The sequence below is a fragment of the Pocillopora verrucosa genome, chromosome 4, assembly GCF_036669915.1.
Source record: "Pocillopora verrucosa isolate sample1 chromosome 4, ASM3666991v2, whole genome shotgun sequence".
Lineage (NCBI taxonomy): Eukaryota > Metazoa > Cnidaria > Anthozoa > Scleractinia > Pocilloporidae > Pocillopora > Pocillopora verrucosa.
Window position 1 is genome coordinate 2,262,428 of NC_089315.1, and position 25,630 is coordinate 2,288,057.

At 38.0% G+C, this 25,630-nt stretch overlaps 1 protein-coding gene across 3 annotated transcripts; it reads left to right on the top strand.

The window, feature by feature from the left end:
- Window positions 1-15,913: 15,913 nt before the first annotated feature.
- On the top strand, window positions 15,914-25,282 carry LOC131784655 (zinc finger protein Gfi-1b). Of its 3 annotated transcripts, none has more exons than XM_066165171.1 (3): window positions 15,914-16,122; window positions 22,424-22,624; window positions 24,073-25,282. In XM_066165171.1, the coding sequence occupies exons 2-3, from the start codon at window positions 22,438-22,440 to the stop codon at window positions 24,894-24,896; spliced, it is 1,011 nt and encodes a 336-aa protein (XP_066021268.1). In that variant the 5' UTR covers window positions 15,914-16,122; window positions 22,424-22,437; the 3' UTR covers window positions 24,897-25,282. The 3 variants fall into 3 exon arrangements, with proteins under 3 accessions (XP_066021268.1, XP_066021269.1, XP_058957455.2); XM_066165172.1 differs by lacking the exon at window positions 15,914-16,122 and adding an exon at window positions 16,982-17,324; XM_059101472.2 differs by lacking the exon at window positions 15,914-16,122 and adding an exon at window positions 21,702-21,983.
- The last annotated feature ends 348 nt before the right edge of the window (window positions 25,283-25,630 follow it).

Sequence of the window (25,630 nt, forward strand, 5' to 3'; positions counted from 1 at the left end):
AGACCCTTGACAACGGGCCTCGCTTTCGTTCCCTAATACGAAACTTGGACTGGACTTTGTAATCGTAGGACAAAAGAAAAAGCCGAGACATATCTTTGCAACGTTTACGCCAGCTACTATTTCTACCACCTCTGCTTTTATCATAAGAATAGTTTTCCTATTACTATTATCGGTTAGTATTATCATTATACCATGGAAAAATGCACTAAACGAGATTTCTTGTTGATATACATGCAAAAATTTGACTGTTTTTTCCTTTTAGTTAGTCGTGTTTATCTCGTGTCATAGCTCACTGATTCGGCCGCTTATCTTTGCCTTGTCGGCGGAGAAGTTAGGCAACAAATTTCTTCGACTTGTGAGTAATCGAACATTTTTACTCTTTCTCTGTGAGGTATTGGTTTAAAGCGGAAAAAATTGCACTAATGCTAACAGTCTTGTGATCCTCCCCTTCTTTCTTGCAAACTGTTGCGTGAATCTCCTCGAGAATTTTTTCAGGGCTTCCGGTTCATACTCTTCAATAGCCGAACCTTCCTTTGCGACCACCTCTCGTTAGCGACTTCTTTTCCAAGATACCAAAAGTTTCCGAGTCAAATCACTGTAAGTGGAACCTCTCGTAAAAGTGGCCGCCTCTCGTGAGCGACCGCCTCTCATAAGAGGCGCTTGCAATTTTTAATTGTTTTTTAACCTCCCGTAGGCGACCACTCGATAGACAATCGGCTTTATCTCTCACTAGAGGAAGCTGAAAATTGTTTCAACATATGTCGTAAAATTGGAGCTACGGCATGTTTCTCCCGAGATACAAAACAATCACCATAGATTTTATAATTTTTTCCCTTGTAAGCCGCTTAAACTCATTACTATAAACCTGTAGGTTTCAATAAGCGCAGACGAGAGGGTCAGGTCACCATATGCAAATTACCCCATAGAATATAGACTCCCTGTGGTCTGACCACCCTGACATTTAGGGTGGTCTCTTACGGGAAGTTCAAGTGTACTAACGTTACAGCTTTAATTGGAAGCTCAAGACTTCCAGACTTTTCGCCAGTTGTTTTTGCTTTGTTGCCTGTTTTTTTCTTGGCGATCTCCCTGAAAACTCTGAATTAATCGTCCAACTTTCTCTTGACCCTGACCTTTCAGCTATTTTAGTTGTGCCTTCGCGACTCTCCTTTCAACCAAGTTAATTTCAAGCCTCTGTACTCATTTTCAATTTGTAATCCCTCAGTTTGAACTTTTTGCCCTCAATTTCAACTTTTTGCACCCAATTTCAACTTTCTGCGCTGTTTGGGATTAATGGACGTTTTCTCGGCCAATGAAAATAGTGAAATTTTTCCAAGTATGTTATTGGGTCTGAAATCATACGCTCGATTTCGAAATCGAACTAGTCCCAAATGAAATCTTAGGAATGATTTCAAACCAAAATTGCTCTCAACTCTGTTCAATTACCACTTCATTATATCCACTTTTGAATCGCAAAATACAATCACCTAAACACAGGATTTTAGTTAGTGCGAATATTTCATAGATCTATTACTGAGCCGATTTGTGAAAAAGGTGGAACCGGAAAGAGAAATAGGAAAGTTTTTTTGCCACGCGATGGTTTCTTTGTCTTTCATTTTCTTGCAACTTGATTGGTTACTTAAACAAGCCTTGAAATCTGATTGGCTCTGATTAGCACTACAGCACGGGCCACGGCTGCTAGCCGACAATCCGCTTGTGCCGTAGCGCCATTCAGAGAGCCTTCTCGTAAGTAAACTCACTGACGATAAAGAGTTAAATCAATTTGCGTCGTTTGGAGTAAGGAGAAGGACACAATCTATGAGTTCGAGCTGTTTTGTGCTTAGTTCCACAACAAATGAAAACACTATGGGTAGGAATGAACTAAGAGACCACCAAGACAGTTCTCTGCTCTACTCTATCACACAGACAGCTTATTTTCTAGCTCAAATGTTTACGCGAAGCGCTTTTCCTGGGTTAGTGATTCTGTGCACTTAGTATACGATAGTAGAAGGCAAATCATCTTGTGTTATCCTTTACTGTTTAGGAACCTCTTACTTAACTCTCACCTGAAGGCGCGATGTGCACAACTCTTGCTTAGTCAATGTTGATATTTCCAGCCGACGATTTAACTAAAGTTCGTCATGGAGTATTTTGAAGAAAGACGAAAGAAGGAAAGCTAGAGACATCAGAGAGACGACCATTTTATCGTCTTTCCCTACGCACCTATTGTTTAACTGGTTGAAGTTTGTGAGACCTCAGTGCGGCGTTTGGTTTGTCAGTGAAACCTTGGTTATGCAACAGAACAACTCCTCAGAACAACAGTGAGCGTTCAGCTGCTGCTTTCGTCAGTTGAACGAGACTGGTCTTGAATTCTTTGCCAATTCTATAGCCTGTTCCCCTGATAGTCCTACTGGTGAAGTTAGCAGTTTATGTTGTTTGGTCTTTTCTTGCCTGGTTTCAATATAAGGATCACAAGCAGATCACAAGCATTGCATTTGTTGTTTCTCGGAGTCCAAAGTACAAGGTTCACACTAAAGATCTTTATCTCATAAAGATGTTGACATCTGGGAATTTTTTTTGCAGCATTTTTGTGAAGAGTTAACTCTGTGGTTGTATTTTGATTTTCCGGGAAGCTGATCATTTGTCTCTCTTATTCTGTGCTATCTTTATTCCGGCATTTCTTCCAAAAAGTTCTCAATACGAGAACTAGATACGAGAACGTGCAATTAAAAAATGATTTTGCCTTACCTGTTGTTGGTGTTGCGCCGGTAGGAAGTATTTTGGACAAAAGAGAGCTTCTCGTAATTATTGTAACCAACATTTTACCGATAACAATGGTTTGGTGCAACAGCCATACTTCTTACTTTCGAGTGGAACGCTCATTTTTGTTTCTAAATGCACTGAAACCTCTCAAATCAAAGGCCGGTGGTCCAGCGGAGCTTTCAGAAAACACATTCGTTAGTCTCGGTTTCAACAGACAAGAGTCGCCAAAGCATGGGGGAATAATTCTTGGGTAAGGAAGAAATGGGGAAAGTAAAGACGATTTATGACCGTTTTATGACTTCAAATATTCCAGTTACACAAATTGAAACTTCCCGTGCATGGAATCTTCGAAAATCGTATTATATTGTCAACCGTTTCCGGCTGAATTTTTGAGAGGTTAAAATGAAGGAGTACTCCATGGAACCCTCTAGAGCTGGACAGAACACACTTGTATGAGATGAACTTACAAGTAAAAGAATAATCAAGAGAGCTCACTAGTACATGAAGGGACTGAGAAGACAACCTTGTGCTTGTTGTCAGCGAAGCTCCTGGATGCGATTTGTGTCAACTGTGCACATTTTACATGTCTTTTTTTTCTCTTTCGTTTCGCGCCATAATTTTTTTTCTCTAGACTGTGGACCAAGATGGCAACGATCTGTCCCACTCGGAAAATGATATTCGGTTTCCATTATCAAGTACTGGTCGCTTGCCAATTGCATTCATTGGTCGAATGGTGGCAACACGAATTTCATATCATAATGGTCCACCATTACTGACGTTTCTAATTTCCGTGCACCAAGAAAACATATTTGGGAAGGATTAAGAGGGCGGGGTTGCCATTTGGAATGGCTAAACCACAAACTTTGATCAGTACCAGTGCCTGCCTGGGCTTTTAGCCAACAGATCAAAATGATACATCTTATGAATTCCGACACGAAAGGATTTCTGAACGTCAATTGGCAAAAGTCCATGACTTATTTGCCATGATTACGGCTGTTTTGTACGTTATTAGTTGAGAAAAGATATATGATAATAGTAGTGATGTAATTCAAGTGAAAGTGGCAATGGCATCTAACCGAGACTTGTCTGGTGTGTGGCAAATCTGGGTATTTCGAGCTTACCTTAAACTAATATAGATCACCTTAGAAATTTATAGGAATAACAACTAAGTGGCATTGTTATGTTAAGTTCGACGAATTGGGAAAATTTGAAGGTTCCGTGCAATGCTCACAAGAAAGACGCTGCACGTTATCATAGCGTTACATGGACTGTGAGGTTTCACTCAGAACCCTGGTCAACCTGTCAATGAATGGTTTGTCACCGCAGGATCCACAACTGTTATAGCCTAGTTTGTCAGAAAGATCGTTTTAAAGGATGTGACTCGTGCAGGGGCACGTGCCAGTGCAATGGTCGAAGTTCGTTTCAGGTAGTAGAAGAAATACGTACAACTTGTACTATTTTTAAAAATCCTTTGCCGGCATCAGTTTCAAATGACACCACGAGGCTATTCAAGGTCATTGTTCAGATTGCGAAAAGCGAATCAAAAGTGTTTTTCTTCATCTGGGTACTTTCATTAACTGTCACTTGGCTTGGTATATTACAGTACTCCAGACTCCAAACAAGTTACTTCTTCTTACTTCAAAGGATCTACAAGGGGTCACTTGTCACCAATCTGGGTTTATTTCTTCCGCTGGTAAGTAAGTCTTTCTCGTATTTTGCAAAATCCAGTCGGAATCAAAGTTTAATTTTTTGCATTAGTGCCGGAAGAAGATTTTAAAGTGAATTGCTAAATTGTACTTAATGTAGTTAATCTGCGTAACCGACCTGCTGTAACTTCACCGTTCAGTGCAAGAATAATAGCTCTTTTTCTATAAGATTTTTCTCCAATTCTTAGTGTTATTCATTAGCATATTGGATACAGTATATGAATTGACAGATCTACCGGCGATATCGCGTAACGAAACTGTAATTATTAATGAAACTGTGTCGGCGGTTAGTTTAGATAAGTTGTGAGCCAGTACTGTTAGTATTAGTTAAAATCAGGTCGGCAAGATTTTGTTTTAAGTTACAAATTAAGAACACTGAATGTCTCTACGAACGTTTTAGTTGCGAAAAGGTCTCATCCACCGTTGTGAACCTTCAGAGTCACATTTTTTTAAAGGAAATTTTAGACGATTTTCAGTTAGGCAAAAGTAGGCCATGATATCCGTATGGCCATTGTCTGCAGCCAGGTTTCTTTTTTGATCGTGCCAGATAACCATGGTTTGATAGATTCTTCTCGAATGAGTGGAAATGACCACCTCCACCACACGCTGAGCTATACAGAGAAAATTTTACAGGAAGGGAATAGGATAATGTTTTCAAGACGCAAAATAGATAGAGATTTATTCAAAAGTCATTAAGTCATATGAACAATTTCAGTCTTTCCTTTCTAAGATAACACGAATTAACTTCAAATTTTCAGTAATTGTTATGTGGACCACGCTCTGTCTTGCTTTTAGAATGAAGTTTTCACGGCCCTTTTGCACAACAATTTAAGTGGATTATAAGTATTTACACTGTGTGGCATGGCCGGGAACTGCATCGAAAGCTGGCCCACGAACTGCCTAAAAAGTATCGAGATTTCGGTTAAATCCTTGAAGTTTTGTGAGAATGTTGCATAACTTTAAGACGAGAAACAAGACTCGTTTTTTTTTTCGCTCTGAAGAGCGGACATGAAGAGGAAACGCCCATTCAGAAATACCATTCAGAAATACCATTAGTTATGCAACGCTTCCGAGAGGAATGCTATGGATTATTTTACGAGTGACATGTACTAAAGATTTTGTACTCGAACCTCATTTCGTGAGCTTATAGTAAGAATATACAAGCGATAAGTGGGATACTCCAGACTTCATTTGAACACCTTTGAACCCTTCCTATCGTCTATACTCTTAAGAACATTTTAAAAACTCTTTTGAAATGTTTTTGAATTATGAGGTATGATAGAATACAAAGATTACATGCAAATATAATTATTTAAGTCAAACACGTGAAAGAACCTGGAAATAGATGAAGCCGCTCATTTAATTTGGCGGAAATAAGATCAGTCTTAGCGCACGACGGGAAGGCTGGGTGCCAACAATCGAACATTTAGCAAAGATCGCACTTTGTATGAGGAACTAATGTTTATATCGAATAATTAAGATTATATAGAACCTTGGGCAACAGTAATGCGAAATAGTAGTTTGTCTTATTTTGCAATACTCTCTAGTTTTATTGCTCAAATGATAGTCGCTTGCTAACTTACTCACCTAACTTAGCTCTTTAATTTAATGCAGGAGGAGTGTTTTTTATCGCTGTTTTTGTTTTTAAGAAAATCAATGCGTTCATGCAGTTCGCTCCACCTTTTGACATTGACTATCTCGTAATGCTGTGCTTAGTTTCTTTGTATCTATTGTAAAAGTAACCTCAATTTAATATTTATTCTACGAAGAAAGAAAACATCAACAACGTCATCACTAGGCAAGCATGAATTGATACAAAGTGGTGTGAACATTGAAGACCACAAACTTTAAGAAACAAAGGAAAAGGCAACATTTAGTATTATTCGAACTTCATCACTGATAGTTGGGTCGGCGTTTGCATGAAAACTGCGTGCGAGACAATAGGCCTGTGAGCTAGGACCAAAGGTCATTTACACAGTTTTTCATTCGATAGCAGAGACGTACCTTGCACTTTTCGTTGTCTCGTGTTTGTTCGTCATTTATCGACTCTAATTTGATCTTTTTTCTCAAAACCTATTGTCTGTCGATTAGTCTGTTTTGGTGCTGTGCCAAAAAGCAATTGGCCAGACTTGAATAAGGTACGAATGAGGTAGCCTCTTCTGACGCGTGAGGGCAAAGTCTGTTTGTGGCCTTATTTCTCTTCAGTTCAAATCCTACTCACCTTGAAAACACTTAACAGCATTGACATCAGTTAAAGGTGAATACGTTCTCAGGTTATGCCATCGCATAAAAACACGAGAAGGTATGATATATGAGTGTATTTTTTAAAGCCTACGATAAGAATATTTATTTGTTTATTATCATTTTTAAACAGTTGAGATCTCTTCCATCTGCTACGTTACCATTTGTCTATGTGAAACAAATTTATATTTTGAATCGTAAATAAAAAGCCTGCGATGAGAATATTTATTCAGTTTTTTTTTTTACTATCGTAAAGTCTTCATTGTGCTTCGTTACTTTTTGTTATTGTGAAAAACATTGGTACATTGAATATTGAGTAAAAAAAAGAAAAGAAAAAGAGAAAAGTGGATCCAAAGTGGAATGAACACCAGCAAAGACTCTGAAAGGAAAATTTATAGCGAGCGAAGCACGCCCCTCTTATCTAACTATGCTTTCTAGTTGAAGAAGTTGAATGTTGAATTATGGACTTTGCTCGAGGCGTGTCTTTGATCAATTTATTTCTTTGCTCCATCTTTTGACACTTTCTATCTCATGGTGTGGTGCTTTGTTTTCATTTCTCCATAAACGAACTGGTGTCAATTGAAAACTTTCTTCAAAGATAAGTATATACATATATTTATATATACCAACCAAAACTGTAACAATGGGCAATCACATGTTGAGGCAAAGTGACTTGAACAGGAGAAAAGACCACTAACTTAAAAGAACAGCAGGCGGAAGTTTATTCGAACTTCGTCACTGATAATTACATTACAAGTCAGTGCGTGGTACTGGATGCAGTGGTAACTGTGAATTGCTCGCTTAATTGCCTTCTCGTTAGCTAAGACTAATTTTTCTTACACTGCTCTTTAATATCATTTTGGAGGCGTATCCGTCAACCATTTTTCCCGTATCTTTCCTCAACTGTTCGAAACCAACTGTAACTGTGTGCTTGACCCATTGTCTATCTGTTTGTTTGATTTGGTGTGATGCCAAAATACTTGATAAAAATTGCGGTTTAAACTTGTCTTAAGCGCCATGTGGCCAGAAATTTTTGTGGGTTTTGCGGAAGCGTGTGGCTTTTCTTTGACGTTATTTTTATTTAGATCGATCACGTTCAACTATCTGTACAAACGAGGAGCAGCACAGATATAATTTAAAACTGGTTAACTTGTGCCAGTTGACAAAACGTTTCGTACGATCGATGTAGACATTACTTTTAGAGTCTTCTTTTAATTTGTTAAACAGGCGAGATCTCTTCACTGTGTTTTGTTCCATTTTGCTACTGTAAAGCTAACTTATATATTGCGAAAAATTCTAATTATCTAAGTAAATGACAACCTCTAGCTTACTAATATACTAAGAACTTTAAATTCAGCAAGAGGCGTGTTTTCTGGTCTCTGTCTTTCTCTTGGCGACGCAATGCTTTCATTAATTTTGTTCCACTTTTTGACTCTTGCTTTCTTATAATATTGTGCTTTGATTCCTTTTCTATAGTAAAAGAACCAGCTTCAAGTGGATATGTTTTAAAAAAAAAGGGAAAGAAAACTAGAGAAAAAAGCAATTTAAGTACGTCAACAGTTGGCAAGCTCACTATGAAAACTGATTGGAATGTAAATTAGCAAAAGCACAAATTTTGGGAATTAAAAGGAGAAGAGCAACGTGCTATTTATCTGAGCAATTTCCACGCCTTTCAGTTTTTTCAGTAAGAGAAAGGAAAGAGTTTGCATAAAAATAAGCATTGCGAAAAGCGTGCTGTCTTTGCACAGCTCCTTAATTTCGTCATGTAGGCGTATCCCTTTTCATTTTTTCCCATGTCTGTTCGACTTTGACCGAATTAAACTCCCTTCAAGACCTATTGTCTATCTGTTGATCTGATTTTGTGCAGTGCCAAAAACAATCGGTTAGGAATTGTTTGAGGAAGAGTTGAAACTAGTCTTGGGCCCCAGGAGACCAGGCAATTGCGTACTCTGCGCATGCCCTTAGGTTGCTTATCACGTTAAGTTTTGTTCACTCACGTTTAACAGACCTCAAAAACATTGAAAAGTATTAATATCAGGTAAAGTGAATACGTTATACCAACGCTCAAAGCATGAAAAGGTATGATGTATGTGCATATTTCTTTACGAGCCCTTGACGAAAGTGCCGGTATTTCATATGTTTTTCTATATTACATAATGTCTTTGACGATGGCTCCAACTGAGTGCGTGTTTCAGGTTTTATTTTAAGTTTAAAGTTTGCTACTCTGTTTGTCTTTCAATAACGATGTGTTCATTTTTCATTGACATATGAAGTTCAAAAAGAAACTTCCTATTTCGACCGAAACATTCTTCAGTGTTGCAGAAAAATCTCAGAGCTTTTAGACGTCGCGGGTCGCGTGTCATTGCAGTGCGTGCCGGCTAGTGCACTTCAACATTTATTTCATTGACATTGTCGAGAGATAACGTTCGGACAATTCAACTTCTCGTTTATTTTTTTGTAGTAGTTTGTAGTAGAAGTAGTTTGCCAGAAGGACGCGAAAACGGCATTTATTTTTAAATATGTACGCTTTGTCTTTCCTGTCTATTCAGATTGTGTCAGTGATACCTCTACCAGTGAGGGAAAGGGGGTGTTTCTCCCAAAAGAACATTCCAGTCACTTAGCGTTTACTTAATTTTCTTTTATAGAAATCCACAAGTCAGTACAATGGGAAAGATTCTTCGCTGCATTAAGCAGAGAACGAATGACGTTCTCCAATGGGCTATTAACTGGTTGGGGCTCAATCAACTTGGCGCAGACAGACCTTTCATGACGCTGTTCCTGGCGGCATTTCTCGTCATTGGATTTTTGCCAATGATGATCTATGTGGGGTTCACGATTGTGTCCGTTTCCTTGGGCGTTTTCCTATTGGTTGTTATCGAAGGGGGGATCATTATCGTGGCAACAGTAGTGTTATTGGCCTGTCTAATCATTCCAGCTTGCATCGCAGGCGGAGTATCTGCTTTTGTCTGCGCAATCTACTTTGCTCTTTCTCAGATGAGACAACTTGTAGATACCGCTGTGAACGCTCCGCAGAAGCTGTTTTCTTTTGACAGGCAAGTAACAATGGATGAGAAGCCGAAATTTGTCCACGGCAAAGCCCGTTTCAGGCGGGCAAGAATTTCTTATACCCCTGACAATGACTCTGACAGCGAAAGTGATGATGTTAAAGGATCATTTCGATACCAAGCCCACTGGGTATTTGGAGCTGATCGTGTTCGTGCTTAAACATCGATAAATCTCTGATAGTTACAAACGTTTGCTATTGATAAAAACGTTCACTGTCTTTAACAAGCTCTATTATCCACTGCACAACGTAGAAAACAAATAACGCGCAAATCGAGTACAAATATCCCCCGGTATTGTACGGTTAATTTAGAAAGTTGGTTATTTTGTACTGTAATCCAACGCAAGCGTTATGCGAGACCTGTCACAAGCCGTTTCTCTGTTTACTTCGCTTTTCCCGCCTTCTTAGAAATGCATCTAAAATAAAGCAGTTGGATGATAGATAGGCTATTACACGTTTTGGTGTGTGGTATCGCTGAGGGTTTTTTTTTACTCGTTTGTGCTTTGACTCACCCTGCGGGCTCATCAAAATGCGGCACATCTCGGAAAAAATACGCAACGATACTACAAATCAAAACGTCTAATGAGATGTGTGCATTGCTTGATACAACTGGAAAGTTACGTATTTTGTCTATTTATTATAGATACATGCACATTTTAATGATTTTTGTTCAGTTACACTGATGTTCTTTGTATTTGAGAAAGAAGGAACCATGCTCACTATGGTTGGTCAATTCGCCGTTTTCTTTTTGTGTTTTAGGGGACTCTATGGGTACATATTTTTTAGGATGAGGGTATTAATAGAAGATAAAAAGGACATCGTATGTGTGTAATTATAGAAAGACTGTAACCTGATAAAAGATAAAAAAAACTCCTTCAAATGTGGCCGTCGTCTGGGGTTTGTCGTTGTTTGAGTGTTGCTCGTTGGTCTCCTCGGATTGCGCGTAAAACTAGGTTCTCAGGGGTATATACAGTTGTGTTTATTGAGTTACGTATCTCAGAAATTGGAAATTGGACTGAATTGGCTCACTTTCAACAAGTGGTTAGAGCGTTCAACAACTATTCGCTCTGACAAAAGGCTAAGGGTTGAAACGTCAGCTTCGGAAACTCTACGTTGGCAAATTTGCATTATCATTTCAATTGATAAAACCAAATTTTCTATTATCTGAAGGGCTCGGGTTCAAATCCCGTCGGAGCCTGGATTTTCTGTAATTGCAGCTCATCCGCGGAATCAGAGCTTTACTAGGTAGGTGGATTGGTCGCTTGGTGAGGGTTCCTTCTTTCGGTCTTAGTTTTATCTATAACAAGAAAACAAATTTCTTTATTGGCTTTGATTGTGATGAGGGTTGGACTTCATTTATAGTGTTAATTGCTTTCTTTCGTAGGTTCGGAGGTGAAGCTCGCAGTGTGAAGTCCGCAGAGGAACAAGACTAGAAGCTGAAGTTGGTTGTATAGAATGTTAGGTGACTCCTGGCATAATAGTTCATTATTACCGCTTTGATTTCACAGACGATTTCTATGGTACGGATCTGTGCTATGTTTGGGGAATAATGTCTTCCTTTCCAGAGAGGAGAACGTTCTGAGTGAGGTAGCGCTTTGCTGGACTTTGTTGATTGAGGAGATCGACGTTGTTTTTGTTTTGTCACTCAAATTTTATCCATTTTGTATGTCTAGAATTAATAAGGTTATCATCAACAGAATGAGATTTTTGATGTATGAAACTCAACAGAATAAAGATAAACTTGATAATTGTCTTTGGTTTTTATCGGTTCCTTAAATGAATGCTCTGATTTGCTTATGGTGAATTGAGGCCCTTTCTCTCATATGTTGTTCGCTTGCTCGGTTATGGTACGTTTGAAGTCAGAATGGCTCCTAGGACAAACAAATCTCGAGGATTTTGGATCAGTTGTCGTTCAATGAACGTGAAACGGATGTTATGGCGGCTCTCTGCCAGATCATACGTCTGTTGTCCAGATTCCTCGCAAATTAACTGGCTCTTGGCCCAAGGTTTTGGCATACACGATTGAAAATAGGAGATCAACCAAGGGTAAAATTCAAAACTACATAAATAGGTGTTGTCTTTCGGCTTTCAGTGTAAATCCTTCCATACGATAATATGCTATACTATAAGCAAATATGTGCTAAATTATAATGTACAAAAAAGATATTAACAGCGATAAAATATGAAACAGTGTGCTGTCGTTCATTACTTCACGCTGCTCCAATGATATTTCTTCTAGGTTACCATGTCCTTGTAACTAAACAAATCACATTCTATGTAGTTCATGGCAGAACAATTTCAGATAACTTGGTGGGAATGTTAAAAAGTTTAACGTAGTCATTTCAAAACTCGGTGAAATCAAGAAACCAAAGCATTCGATCAACCAGTAGTGTGAAATTACTCAAAAGCGGTAGTGGCCAGTTGTAGAGCAAAGAATCATTTGGATATGACGGAATAAGCGGACAACAGTTGTCTAAGCTAAGCAGAATTTTTGATTGCGAAAACATCTGATTCTCACGAGCGTTACCGGCAGGCAAGATGCCCTAATTTACTAGTAGAACTTACTCAAGGATGAGTCTTCGCTAAAACTCGTGGATCCTTTATAAATGTTTTCCTTATAACCGGAAACAACAACTCATGTAGAGCGATCCACACATGAAATCATCCCAGTAACATCATCAGGGACGGTCAAGTTGAAATCTCAGATGCATGAATACTACATTGAAGGAACACAACAACTGGAGAGCCATGCGGGAGCGTACTATCTGGGGAATGCTTCCTCGAAATGCGCCAATCATAGAGGTTTATACAAACCAATCACAGCTAAATATAATGGTTCAAAAGGTGATGCGTACCCTATACCTTTCCAAAAAACTCAAACTAAGTTGTCGAAACGTCGCGATCAAATACGGAACAATCACATCGTGAGACAAACGAAGGTGCTTATTTGAAATGTTTTCACCGCCATGAATAACCACTACCTTTCCTTTTGCGATGTTATCTCATGTAATGGTTGAATGTACCTACGCTTTTTGCTTATTCATAATTCGAATGTCTTTAAGATATTATAGCTGTTAACAAGCCACCATTAGAGCCACTTATATGATCAAAATAAGCTGCGGCGTGCGAGAGTTACGACCTGCTAAAGACGCGACTGGCACAATTTCGCTATTAGGGCATAAACAAGTTGACTGTGTTCTCTATTTCTTTATTGCAAATCTGTAAAAAGAACCTCACATTGCCCGAAATTTTGAAAATTTTATCATAATGTCTTACTCTCCCAGAGCTTGGATGTTGAGTGTAGCGAGTTATTGCCCCAAGGCATCCACTACGTATCTATTTTGCTTCAATCTCACCCGAGTGAACTTACTTTCTGTGCCCTGTTTTTTTTTTTGTCGGGTGTTACTTCAAAATTTTTAAATCACTAATTTTAAGAGAAACTGATCAGTGCAATTCAATTTTTGGGGTGTTAAAGGCATTTGTTGTCGTATAGCGGGCTGAAATTAGTTTAATTAAAATGATAAAAAATCTCGGTTCAATTATTTACAACGGAGTCAAATTGTCTAACGGTAGGGGTAAACAAAGAAAAATAAATTACAGAGCATAATACACTGTGCGATATGCTTGCGCTATACCTTTTAAAGCGTTTCTCTGATATAAATTGTACTTGTGATTTTTTGTTTAATTTTCGATACTCCGCTTTGAATTACATTTGTAGATGTGATTTGAATTCTGTTTCATTCTTTCATTCAAAAACTGTAATTGTAACTAAACTTAAGTATTTCAAACAAACAATATTTAGGAAATCTGGTTTCCTGCATGTACTGTAATCGGTCGAGACAATAATTCAAGCTGATCTTTTGAGACACAAACGAAATGGTAGAATTCAGATTTCTCTCTTACCATGAACAAAGAGTTTGAAACTTGCAGTTCCGCTGATTCAAAGAATGTAACCGAGCAATTTTTCATTTCCCCTCCCGAATCAATTCTCTAAAATTGTTTAAAGATTCCAGCTGAGATGAGAATTAAAATTTGCGCAACTGTTCATCATAGAAACAAAATCTCAGGGATTTATCTTGAGGGCACATGAAGTTTCTGTCATTTTTATCTTTTGTAATATTTTTTACTATTGTAATTTCGAAGTGTGCTGAAAATCTGAAAGCGGGAAAAATTCAGATGTATACAAATTCGATAACTTAGAGTGTCAATGTACTAACTCAGTATTACTCAAAACCAAAAACGAAAATAGAACCTCGCGCCTTCATCGACTGATTTGATTTCCGCGTTAATGAATTATTTTCACAGTCGAAACTTTGGGTGCCAAATCAGAGATGACCCGGAGATCAGATTTGTGCTCAGCTCTGGCAGCTGCAAGACGAGTACTTTGAAAAATACACACTGACGAGCGCTGTTTTATGATCGCAGAGAGTGCGATTAACAAGTGTATAAAGGGTTTTTCTTTCTAGGATCTAATTTTCCGGCACTTTTAGCAACTGCATATATTTCGCTGAATAGCTTTTCAATCTTTAAAGTTATTGTTCACTCACCGTCTGCATCTGTTAAAAGAAATGACGACCTACGAAGAGGTATTACTTAATTAGGAAGACGGAAACTAAACAACATTAGATTGTAAAAAGCCTGGGGTATCGTTGCTTGTTTAACTTATGACAGAAAATCAAAGGGTATTGAAACGCGAAAAGGAAAAACTCTCGCCGAAGCCTCAGCTTACTTAAATAGTTTTCGCTTTTGAATGGATTCACTTTGTTGAAAGTTTTGGATTACAGTCAACTGAAAGGTATCAAACCCTCTTTTTATTATTATTGTTATTTGTTATCGAAATAACCACAGCATCTGCTTTGAAATCGGCAAAATTAAAATCATTGCAAGAAAGAGATTGAAAAATGTGTAAATTACTCCTAATTAATCGCGGCCGAGAATTGAAATACAGTATTTTTTAGGTTGGTAGTTTCTATGTATTTCTCAGCCTAATGTATCACTCAGTGCATTCAATAAGTAATTTTCTTCTACTCCTGATATCCGCCCGGCCTCAGTTATTAGCGAGAACATTTGTCAAGATCTTGTGCGAGCTGAAAACACCTTAATGCCTTCTTTTGTGTGTACATAGTGCTTAACTGTGTTGCAAGGATTAGGTGACAGCCCACTTTTACCCATTAATTTATTTATGGAAATGTAAAACTACTTTCAGAGCGGCACGCACGCAAATCAAAGTACTGGTCTACTTTGACGTGACGCAGAGTGGATGATATCGACTTCACAATAAATGACGGGTGAGTTTTATAAGTGCATTAGATGAGCTCAAAAAAATCGCATTAAAATGCACCACTCTTATGCAGAATAAGTATTAGTCACACGAGCGAATATCATATATTGTTTTTCTTTTTTTTCACATGCGAATTAGTTTGTGGTTTTTTATTTTTCTTAACCTTTGTGATAAGTTATGTGCACATCAGGAATGAGGGACAACTTTCCAAACTTTTTTTTACGACTCTTAGTTTTGGTACAATAAAGTTTTGATTCGTTTGCGGTTTTGATTTTAAATCATATTCACCCCATTTCCGTGAGTGCGGGCACATATCACTTACAGAACTTTTCAAACATGCAAAATCTACTTCTTTCATTCTGGCTAATTTATTATCACAGATAGGATTTTGCATAAATAACAATGTTTTCAAACTCGTTTTGTAACTATTTCTTTCTCTGTGTTTTTCTTTATGTCGTTATTTTCAGGAATGTGTTTTACAATTTGTTCTAGTACTTTCCACGCTAGCTGTAGAATGTAAACAACACTCTTCTTGACTGTTCTATCTTTCATTTTAACGCTGCATTCTGCTATTTCGATAATCTTCTAAAAGCACCTGGTCTTTACGGAGATCATTCGAAGGACTAGGTAAAGTTCTCAGCGAAGAAAACAAATCGTTACAACTGCAATGTTATCGTTGACCAGAATTAAACCACAAACCATACCTCGTGAATGACAGCGGGATCATGCAAACTCATGCGAAATAAAACACCACATTTGTTCAACTGAGATTCGATGCTAAAGCTTAAATGGCGCGGGGCAATGCAAATAAATACATTAAATGCACGCCTTCATCACCGCCTCAATCACAACTGCTATCTTAGTGGTGAGTGATGAATGTCTATAGTTATTGTTGAGTGAGGATCACAGGATTCATTCGTACTTTCCGCTAAGTTCGGTCGGCAATTTCATATGTTATTGGTTTTATGGCAGCTAAAGTGAGTTTTAGAACTTCGTTTAGGAAGAAGCTGTTTATGTGAATCAGCTGACCGCGGGGAATCTCACTCGACACAAACAGAGCGAGTGCAAAAGTAAGTGAAGTAGTGATTTCTGTTCCACAAAATTTGAGTCCTTATGCGAGTTGCTCATTTTGGAAGTCAGCACAAGTAACGTAAACACTAGTATTTACATGTAGGCTGTTTTATGCATAAAACTTAATACTATAGAGCAGAAAAAACTGCGCCTACGTCAAACTTCCACTGGTCGTCTGTTATTTGTAAAAGTTAGCTGTAATTGTCACAGGTTTACATATATTTTTATTGAGATATTTTTTTTATACGGTGGAAACCCGTATGAAATGCGCCATGAAATAAGTCCGCCTGGAGAAAATTTGCCCAATTCAGTACTGAATCCCTGTAGTTTCTCGTCGTAGAATTGTGGCTGATCCAGATTATTTGCTGAAAAAGACTGCCATTAGATCCTCTTCTCAATTATGAATCGATTGAAAAAAAAATTGCGTACATGTCAAGTGTTAATCGCTTAACCCGACGGCCTCAGTTAAAAGCACATTAAGTAAACGACAAGGTATTCAGGGCGCCAGTAGATATAAGTAGATTAGCTGGAAATATGGCGCCGTGAAGGCGTGGACAGAAAAAAGTTTTCCCATTCTAATATAGTCATCCCATGGGCCTTGGTTTTGGTGCATATACTCTCGAAAAAGCTCTTTGGCCTTTCAATAGGTCGTTAGTGAAGCGCGAATCGTAAATATTCAACCACTATCGACTTCCTTATCTGACTGACTTCCTCCAGTCAAATTTTCCGTTTAATCATAACCAGACAGTTTCCTGCAATAGTGTATTTGAATTCTGAAAAAAACAACTCAATTCGTAGACTGCTGCAAGTGCTCGAGTAAGTGAATGCCATTTTTTTGCGCCTATTATGAGACGGTACGCATCCTAAAAATCTACACTATCCTTTCGGACTGCGAAATGGTCTTCCTTGCACTTTTTTTCCCATTGGTTTGTTGCTTTTTCGTAATTCATGATTTTTATTATTTTTTCTTTGAATGCACGAGACCATTCCTCCCTCGTTTTCCGTCACATTTAGCGATACGGTAATTTGTAATAGGTCTTCCTCCAGCTTGTGCAGTTTTCCGCTTCAATCTTGAAAAACTCCTGCCGGTAGTTTTCAAATGTTTTTTTTTTAATGTATTTGTGAGATGCCTCGAGCATAATTCGCATCTGATACACAGATGTTTCAGAATGGAGACCAGCTTTTTCGTAGAGGAGAGAAAGTAAGTTTTTAACGACGCTATTCTTAGCTTCAACTCAGATATTCCTTGATTGATAAATGAAGCATGCAGCTGACTTTATGAAACCTTTCTCAGGAAAATTAAACAGTCTTTGAATGGCATCACGAATCCGCTAATTTCATTTCTTCAAGTCAGTCTCTTTTGTACCGTGAACTTTTACATGACAAAACCGAAATTAGCCGTACCTTTAAATTTTACAAATGGGAAATGAGCCGAATATACTCGTTTTCAATTATTACTGAAACAAGTGATGGAAAACATCGATTTAATGTTTCTCCTGTCTTTGCTGTATTTGGCTAGTCAAAATATAGAGGGGTGGACGGACAAAAGCGAACGCATAGTAAATTAAACTGTGCTCGTTTTCATACACGCATAACCGTTTTTCGCTATATTAACAAGGCTTCTTTCGTCAAATAACCAGTAAATTTCATGCACCACTCAGTGCAAGCCTTCTTATGGTTAATATTTGGTCTCTTTCGATGTCAGTCAAATTTTAGAATTTCTTTTCCGAGTGTAGCAAAATGCAATTTCAGTCTCCTAAACCGCTCGGAGCTGCGTCTATTCCTTTTGCTCGTAAACAAAGCTCATTGAGTGAATTCAATAGACATACACAGCTTATATTTGCACTATGCTGGTAGAGGAACAGTATTTTCCTTCATATGTAAGCACGGATTAGTGACAATGTTTTGTCGGAATCGTGTATTAGCTGAAATTGATAAGGGAGTACATTTCAGTTAACGATGCAAGAAGCTACTTCCCTACTAAGAGCTTATATAGTATAATATCAGTAGACGGACACACACACAAAAAAACCGTAAACACCATGCGTTATATCTTGGTTTATATTACGCTTTTTTCCTCTTGCTTGTCTCAAACAATTTGAAGCGGCGAGGCAAAGTAAAATACTCTTGCAAAGTCGAAGCCCCGCTAATAATTCGAAATTCATTAAGGCAAACTTGTTGTCTCAACAAACCTTTGTTTGATGATCAGTGGTAGTTCATGTTTCGCTTTATCAAGGGTGCCCCTGCAATAATTTTACAAGCTTATTTCAACTTGTCAACCGCGTAGCCGTAGGTTGATTTTTCTGTCCAATAATTAATGCTGCTCTACTCCATAATAATGCTAATGTTTTCATCAGCATTTTGACACCGTCTATTCTAAGTTTGGTTGTCAGCATGATAGAGAACAATTCTTAGAGATCTTTTCGATGTTTCGTTTTGTTAGGCAAGTTGTGAACAGAGTATTTTCATTCCTTTATTTGTTCACATTACAAATAGCAAATGTGTGTAATTAAAAAATGAATAAAACGTGAATTTTTCGCTTACTTTAAAAGCCGATCGAGCAAGTGAAAATTCTTGTATTGGACGTAAAAACTGAAGGGATAGATTCTCGCTCTGTATTCACTGTATTCATGGTAACACCGTCAAGAATTTCCATTGAAATATCCATCTGTGGTTGTTGGTTTTTGTGGTTGCAATATAGCAAAATGTTCAAAAAGGATTAAGAGCCGTCAAAGAAAAGGAGAAAAAAATATATGGATATCTGTAAAGCAGCCAATTCAAGGATGCTTTGAGTTTCTTATCAACTGAATGGAGATCACTCATAATCTGGCAGCTGCTAGCCACATTGTCGAACAAGAAATTTCACAAAAACTGTTAATTATCCCACTGTTTAGGGGAACGCGAACGGTTATTAAGATAAAAAGATAAAAGATAAACCTCTCCGCCATTTATCCGAAACAAAAATAAAACGAAGGTGCCTGCAGCCAGAGGATTTATAGAGACCATTGTTGATATAAATTATCCCCAAGGATATACGCACGCGAAGATGAATTAAAGAACCGTTTAAGCTTACTCCAGAAAGCAATGTTTCTTTGCAATATCGCATTACAATGAAACATGAAATTTAAATGGGGAAGGCTTTTCATCAGAGAAATAAAACAGACTGAAAGTTATTTTTATTGAGATTGTCAGTGTGCATGAAATTATAAGCTTGAACGAAGCAAACCATCTTAGATTCACATTTTAATATTAAATACCCTCATAATCAATCAAACTAACATTTATAACCCGCTTCGAGGTTGATATCCAAAAAAAAAAAAAGATCAAAGACAGAGAGATTCACAAGTCAAGCGACAAAACTTACACTTCAATTTTTGTCGTGATAAATATATGTGTTTTATTAAGAATCTTTCGCCGAATCGTTCGCGATGTTTTATCGGCTGTTTTGTCATGTTTTCAAAATCAACTTCTCTATTCTCTTTGTCGATATCTTTTTCCAGTTTTAAAGGAAAAAAAAACAAATGAAAATACAAAATCAAACGTTACAGTCTTTAAATAACTAGAAATATTAGGATTTCATATTGCTGAGAAAAACTAATTTTTTTCCCGTTGCGTCCTAATATGTGTGATTTGCATTAAAATGCTTAAAGGTGAGTAAAAAGGGTCTTATCTTACACACAAAACATCGGTTTGTATTCATTAGTATTTCTGCATCAAAATTTTTTCCTAATTTCTTTCGGGAGAAGCAATTTTCTTGAGCTGGGACGCGATTATTTAATCTAGAAGGCATCTTGTTTGGTTTCTAGTCGTGTTAAGTAGCTTAAGTGCTTTTAGCAAAGAAATTGTTTGCCTCATCATAATTTTGCTTATTAGTCAAATATTAATTCATCATTCGTGCGTAGCTGGAGAATGGCCGCGCTGCGGGACCCATTTTAGGACAATAACCGGTTTTACTCATTCGGAGTTAATTTCCCCCGAGGGGTTCGCGATAATAATTCGAAAGAAACCCACAATTGCTCGAGAAAAAAAGAAAGAAACAGTTGTTTAACGGCGCCGATGACAATGAAATTGTCGAAGAAATAGTCAACACGGACGCGCGCCTGTTCAAGTTTCTTGAATTTACGGCTGAGGTAGTGCTGATGTAGCCTCCTCTTAATTGCCGGTGACTAAGATTAAAAGTACGTACAGCTTAGTCGAAATGAACTGATTAAAAATCCCGAAAAGATTCACTTCCGACGATAATTTAAACTCTTCGAAGTGAATTATTGAGAGAAAAAAAGAAAAAGCGAAGAGCGACCGGGTGGCGATTTCCCATACTGTGAGGGTTGGATTTTCAACCCCGCACTTAAACATTTTTTTTTAAATTTAATAATATAACATTTTCGTTTCGCTTGGACGGGAAGCAAATCAAAACGAAGAGACAATATTACGCAGATTTGCACGGCTTACTAATGGATGTAGTTAAAATGCCTCGTCCGCTAAATCTGAAATCAATTACGAATCAGTCTCTTGTCACATCAAGCACTTCAATTCGCAAGTTCTTATGAATACCCAGCTCTAATTCTACATTCATTAGTAAGATCCCTAGAGCGCAATTTCTTGAACTTAGCTGGAAAACGATAGAAGAACAGAGTTCGATATGTTTTTATTGACTTGTTTTAATCGGTTGGCACATCACCACAGTAGAAAAATCATAAGGAACACAGAATTCACACTTCCTCCATAACTGATCGATCATATCGCAGTGTTCATTAGCGCGCGACAGCCAAAATGATTGCAAACAAATCGCATCCTGTCGGGATTAAAGGGTGAGCAAACGTTTCTGAATTTAATAGTCACTTTACACAACTTAGCGGTGAATTCAGAGCAAGCTTCGCTGAACATGAATTTGATTTCGCAACACGCATTCATCTTACGAATTAATTTGATTAAATTTCTGTAAAGAAGACCTGCTTGCACCTGTTGCAGCCTTGGTAGAAGAATAATGAGCTTTCTCCCACGTCCGTGATAATTAGCGCGTCATCGTTCTCCCCCGCAGATTAAAGTGGTGTTTTCAAGTGAGATCACTCCGTTTGACGGATCCAAACACCGTTTATTGTGCGAACCAATGACTGTAGCACGTGGATCATTCATGGATAAACACACATCAAAGACTAAATTTATCATATAAATAATTTATGAAAAACAGAAATAAACTCCAAGATTTCCCTTCCCGTCCCAGCTTGTGCGGAAACGGGCTGATAAGAGCATTTTAAACGAAACGTGATCAAAAAAAACGGCTCGATATAACAACATCGGTTATCGCAAAAAGTGTGGTTTTCTGTATCGTTTGAACTGAAGTTGTGTTTTGACTGGCTCTTTCCTTAATGACCTCCCTCCCATCATGGGCAGTTAAGAACGCGGAAAATCCGACGAAGTAGACAGAGAACAATTGAAATCGTTTTATCAAACCGCTAATGACGAACTCCATTCTGAGCTTGGCACCACCAAAGGAGCCACAAATCTGACAAAGCGGGCGATGTCCGTCAGTTCTATCAGCCAATCAAACGCTCGCTCCTTGCGCTTCGCGCGTGTGCGCCAAAACGTTGTTGCTATGGTGTTCACCTGCCGCATCTACTACCGCTGTGATAGGTTTTGTTCTTACGAGTTTAAAAAGGCATGACATCAAAAAATGCCTTTATTGTAAAACGACCGCTTCAAGTCGCTTTTGCACTCGAGACAACTCACAGATTTCTTGAGTCGGACTCCGCCGAGCGAGATCAAAAGATGCCTAAGTCATTCTTGGTCAAAAAGCGGGTAGCGATAACAGCTTGCATAGACTCCCAAGAAATCCCAGACACTGAGATAAAAAGCGAATCTGGTAAGGTGCAAGGATTAGAGTTGCTCTTTTATGGAAGGGTTTTAATGGTCATGATTTATTTTTCCGTGTGATCGAATTTTTCGAGACAGACATTCAGTACTTCAGATGTTCAACCGGTTATTCTACGAAAAAAGTCTTTTTGAGGTAATTTTAACGCAAAGCTAAATGAAAGTCAAAATAGAATTTGCTAAGGAATTTCTAAGGAACAGAATCGTGCACCCGGCTGTAGGATTTTTTCTTTTATTGGTGTGAAATCATAACTGATAAATTGGGGATTTATCTTATTCGAGATTGTTCACAAAAGCGCAGTGTTCTGTGAAAACTAAATGCGGTCAGACTTTAATGGATCTGAATATTCAGGCTTTATTTTCCATCTTGAGTGCATGATGATTTAAACACGCGCTAGTTAACCGTCAAGTTTTCTCTTCTTTCTTTTTAAGGACAAACAGCTGAAATGGTACGAGATGACTCGGAGGAGAAAGAGACGAAAAGCGCCCCATCAAATAGACCTTTTGATATTGTAAACTTATTCGCGCCCGATAAGCTGACGAAAAAGGAGACCAGTCCTACACAGTGGAGACCCTTCGTTCCAAATAGACCAAATTTGGGGCTAATGGAACCGAATGTACTTTCTGCAAATGGTAATTATAATTTTTGACTTGTTGCGTATCAGTTTGGGTTGTTAAGCGAACGCCGGTCTTAAAAGCCCGTTTTCCTTAAGTAAATGAGAGCTCTTAAAATCAGAGCAAGAATATTTGCCTCGCATTAGTATAACTCTTATCGCATTGGCGACATTAGAATATTTTTCTCTGTCTCATGATATATTGCCAGATGGTGAAGTATTTTACTAAACTTTCAGCAGAAAATTTGCTGCTTGAATTAGGGATATAAATTCGGAACGCGCCTTCGTCGAAATTTACATATGAGAATTCTTGGCCCATGTAGTTCTAGTTTTAATTTAGGAAATCAGAACTCGCGAATTGCCGTAATAAGGCACACAGGAAATGATCCCGCTTGCATATAGACTTTGCGTGTAAATAGCGCGTATTTTCACGGCTCTATCATAGACAAGATTTAAAATCTGCAAACAAACCGCTGCAAATGGTGTAAAGTCGAGCGGAACACTTTTTATTTGATTACCAATCGCGTGCGAGTCTACAAGATGAAAATATTACTTGTATTGGGTTGCTGTATATCATAGAGCCACAAGACATTGACAAGTAAATAAAGATTAATTAACCCGGAGAAAAACCCTAACAATACCACAAAGACTGTATGTTTAACTCGCTGGAGTTTAATTGTTAAAACAGTGTGTATACTTCGACCTAGTGTTGAGTTTATTAAAAACAGCATATGAAACTAGTGCCACCTATAGAATTGTCTCCGTAAATTAAATTGGAACAGAGTGGCTTAAGCTCGGTCAGAACGGAAAATGAAGCTGGGAACAAACCAGAGGAAATGGAAGTGAATTCGTTTTGGTGCCTTTTATATTTTTTCCGTTCAGATTAATCGACACAGAGGCTTAATTACGCCTCTTATTTAGAGGAAATATCACACAAAGTCATTTCTTTTACACTCCCTTTCAGCCATTGTTACCATTTGGATGGTTTGTTTCTTCCTCAATCAGGGCTGAAAACACCCTTTTAGAGTGTAAAATGAAGCGGTATCTATAAAGGGTTTTAATTTGAGTGAATCATCACTCAGCTTTTTTGAATTGACCCGGACTCTAGTGAAAAGGTTATTACAATAGGCCTCTCTAAACGAATTTTACATTCAAATGTTCTACGCAAACACTATAAAGGGAAAACTTATCAGGCGCGCAGATTGCCCGTCTCGTTTAGGATTTTTAAACATGTACGAGATCTCTGTATTTGAATAGCCCTTCCGAAAGCACTTTTGATGTTTTTGTTTGTTCGAACCTGGTCATAAATCACGAAAATTTAACGCTGTACTCCGTCATTAATCCGCAGTAAAACACAAATCTTGAATCCAGTTTATTATTATTATTATTATTATATTTTTTCGAGGTTCGTGGGATAGAGCTACAGAATTCATAAAGTTAACACAGTGTTTTTTCGTTATCTCTTAGGTGGCAGACCTTATCTTCCTCGCTTTTCAAGCCCATATACACCCGATGCGTTCAGTCCATTCCTTGGTTTGTCTCCTTTTGTACGTCTCCCGCCTCAGCCATTCTTGGGCGACCGCAGATTACCTTTTCCTTATTGGCAATCAACATTCTTTGCAAACCCTTTCACAAACTCGTTCGTGCGTGTCGGAAATGGAACAGAAAACGCGTTTAAACAGACTTTGCGTGGAACCACCCCGTCAAATGTAAGCGAGAAGAAGAAACCCGAACAGGCGTACAACGGTCAAACGTTCGATTGCCTCAACTGTAAGAAGGTTTTCAGCACACCGCATGGTTTGGAAGTACACGTGCGACGTTCGCACTCTGGACAGCGACCCTTTGCTTGCGACGTGTGCGGGAAAACGTTTGGCCATACAGTTAGCTTAGAGCAACACAAGAACATCCACACGAACGAAAGATCGTTCGAGTGTAAACAATGCAATAAGACTTTTAAGCGCTCATCCACCCTCTCAACTCACATGTTGATTCACTCAGACACAAGACCCTTTCCTTGCGACTACTGCGGAAAAAGATTCCATCAAAAGTCTGACATGAAGAAACACACATACATTCACACGGGAGAGAAGCCTCACAAGTGTCTGCAGTGTGGCAAGGCGTTTAGTCAGTCTTCAAATCTTATCACACACAGTCGCAAACACTCCGGTTTTAAACCGTTCGCTTGTCGCCACTGTGATCGAGCATTCTACCGCAAAGTCGATTTAAGACGTCATGCTTACACTCATGAAATGGACCCGCTAGCGATGAAAGATTCGCAGAATAATTTTTAGTGACATTTTCTGCTTTTATAATCTGTTAAACTAAAAATGCTAAACCAAGACATGATCTAAATTTTGTAGAAAAATTAACAATAATAATTATGATGAAATAAAATCCAAATAGTAGAGTTAATGACCTGGTCTAAATTCTGGAACACTTCTTACAATGAATTTGTTGCCACAGGAAAAAAAAAGAGGAAGTTTGTTCGTAAATAAATGTAGAGGAGATGCTCCCGTGGTGTATTTCAAATATAATACAAATCAATCGTTCGTATAATACAAATCAATGGTACGTATAAAAGCTAAGCTCTTTCTAAATCAAATTGTGTTTCCTTTTTTGAAAGCTTGTTAACCGTATCGTCTGCTTATATTAAAAGGAAGAACATGTGTTGAATATATTTAGGATATATGCATCAGCCTTTTAATAAAATGTGATTTAAATTCTATCGCGAGCTATCCTTTTTCGGTTTGCTGTTTGGTATTGTGAAATCCCATTTATTGTGTTCGTCGCTGTTGAATCGTTCATTAATTTATAATCAATAGACGAGGCAGTTAAAATTGCTCGTGTTTAACTTTCAGTCAATGTGATAAAGAGAAAAAAGAATTTAAATGTCCATGTCAAAACACACGTCTTACAACTGTTCCCGACGCGTCTATGAATGAATTTTGCAAATGCTAAAACCAACCTTTATCAAACTGTGTTAAAAAATTCATTGAAAGTTGAAAATCACTGTATACATCCAGTT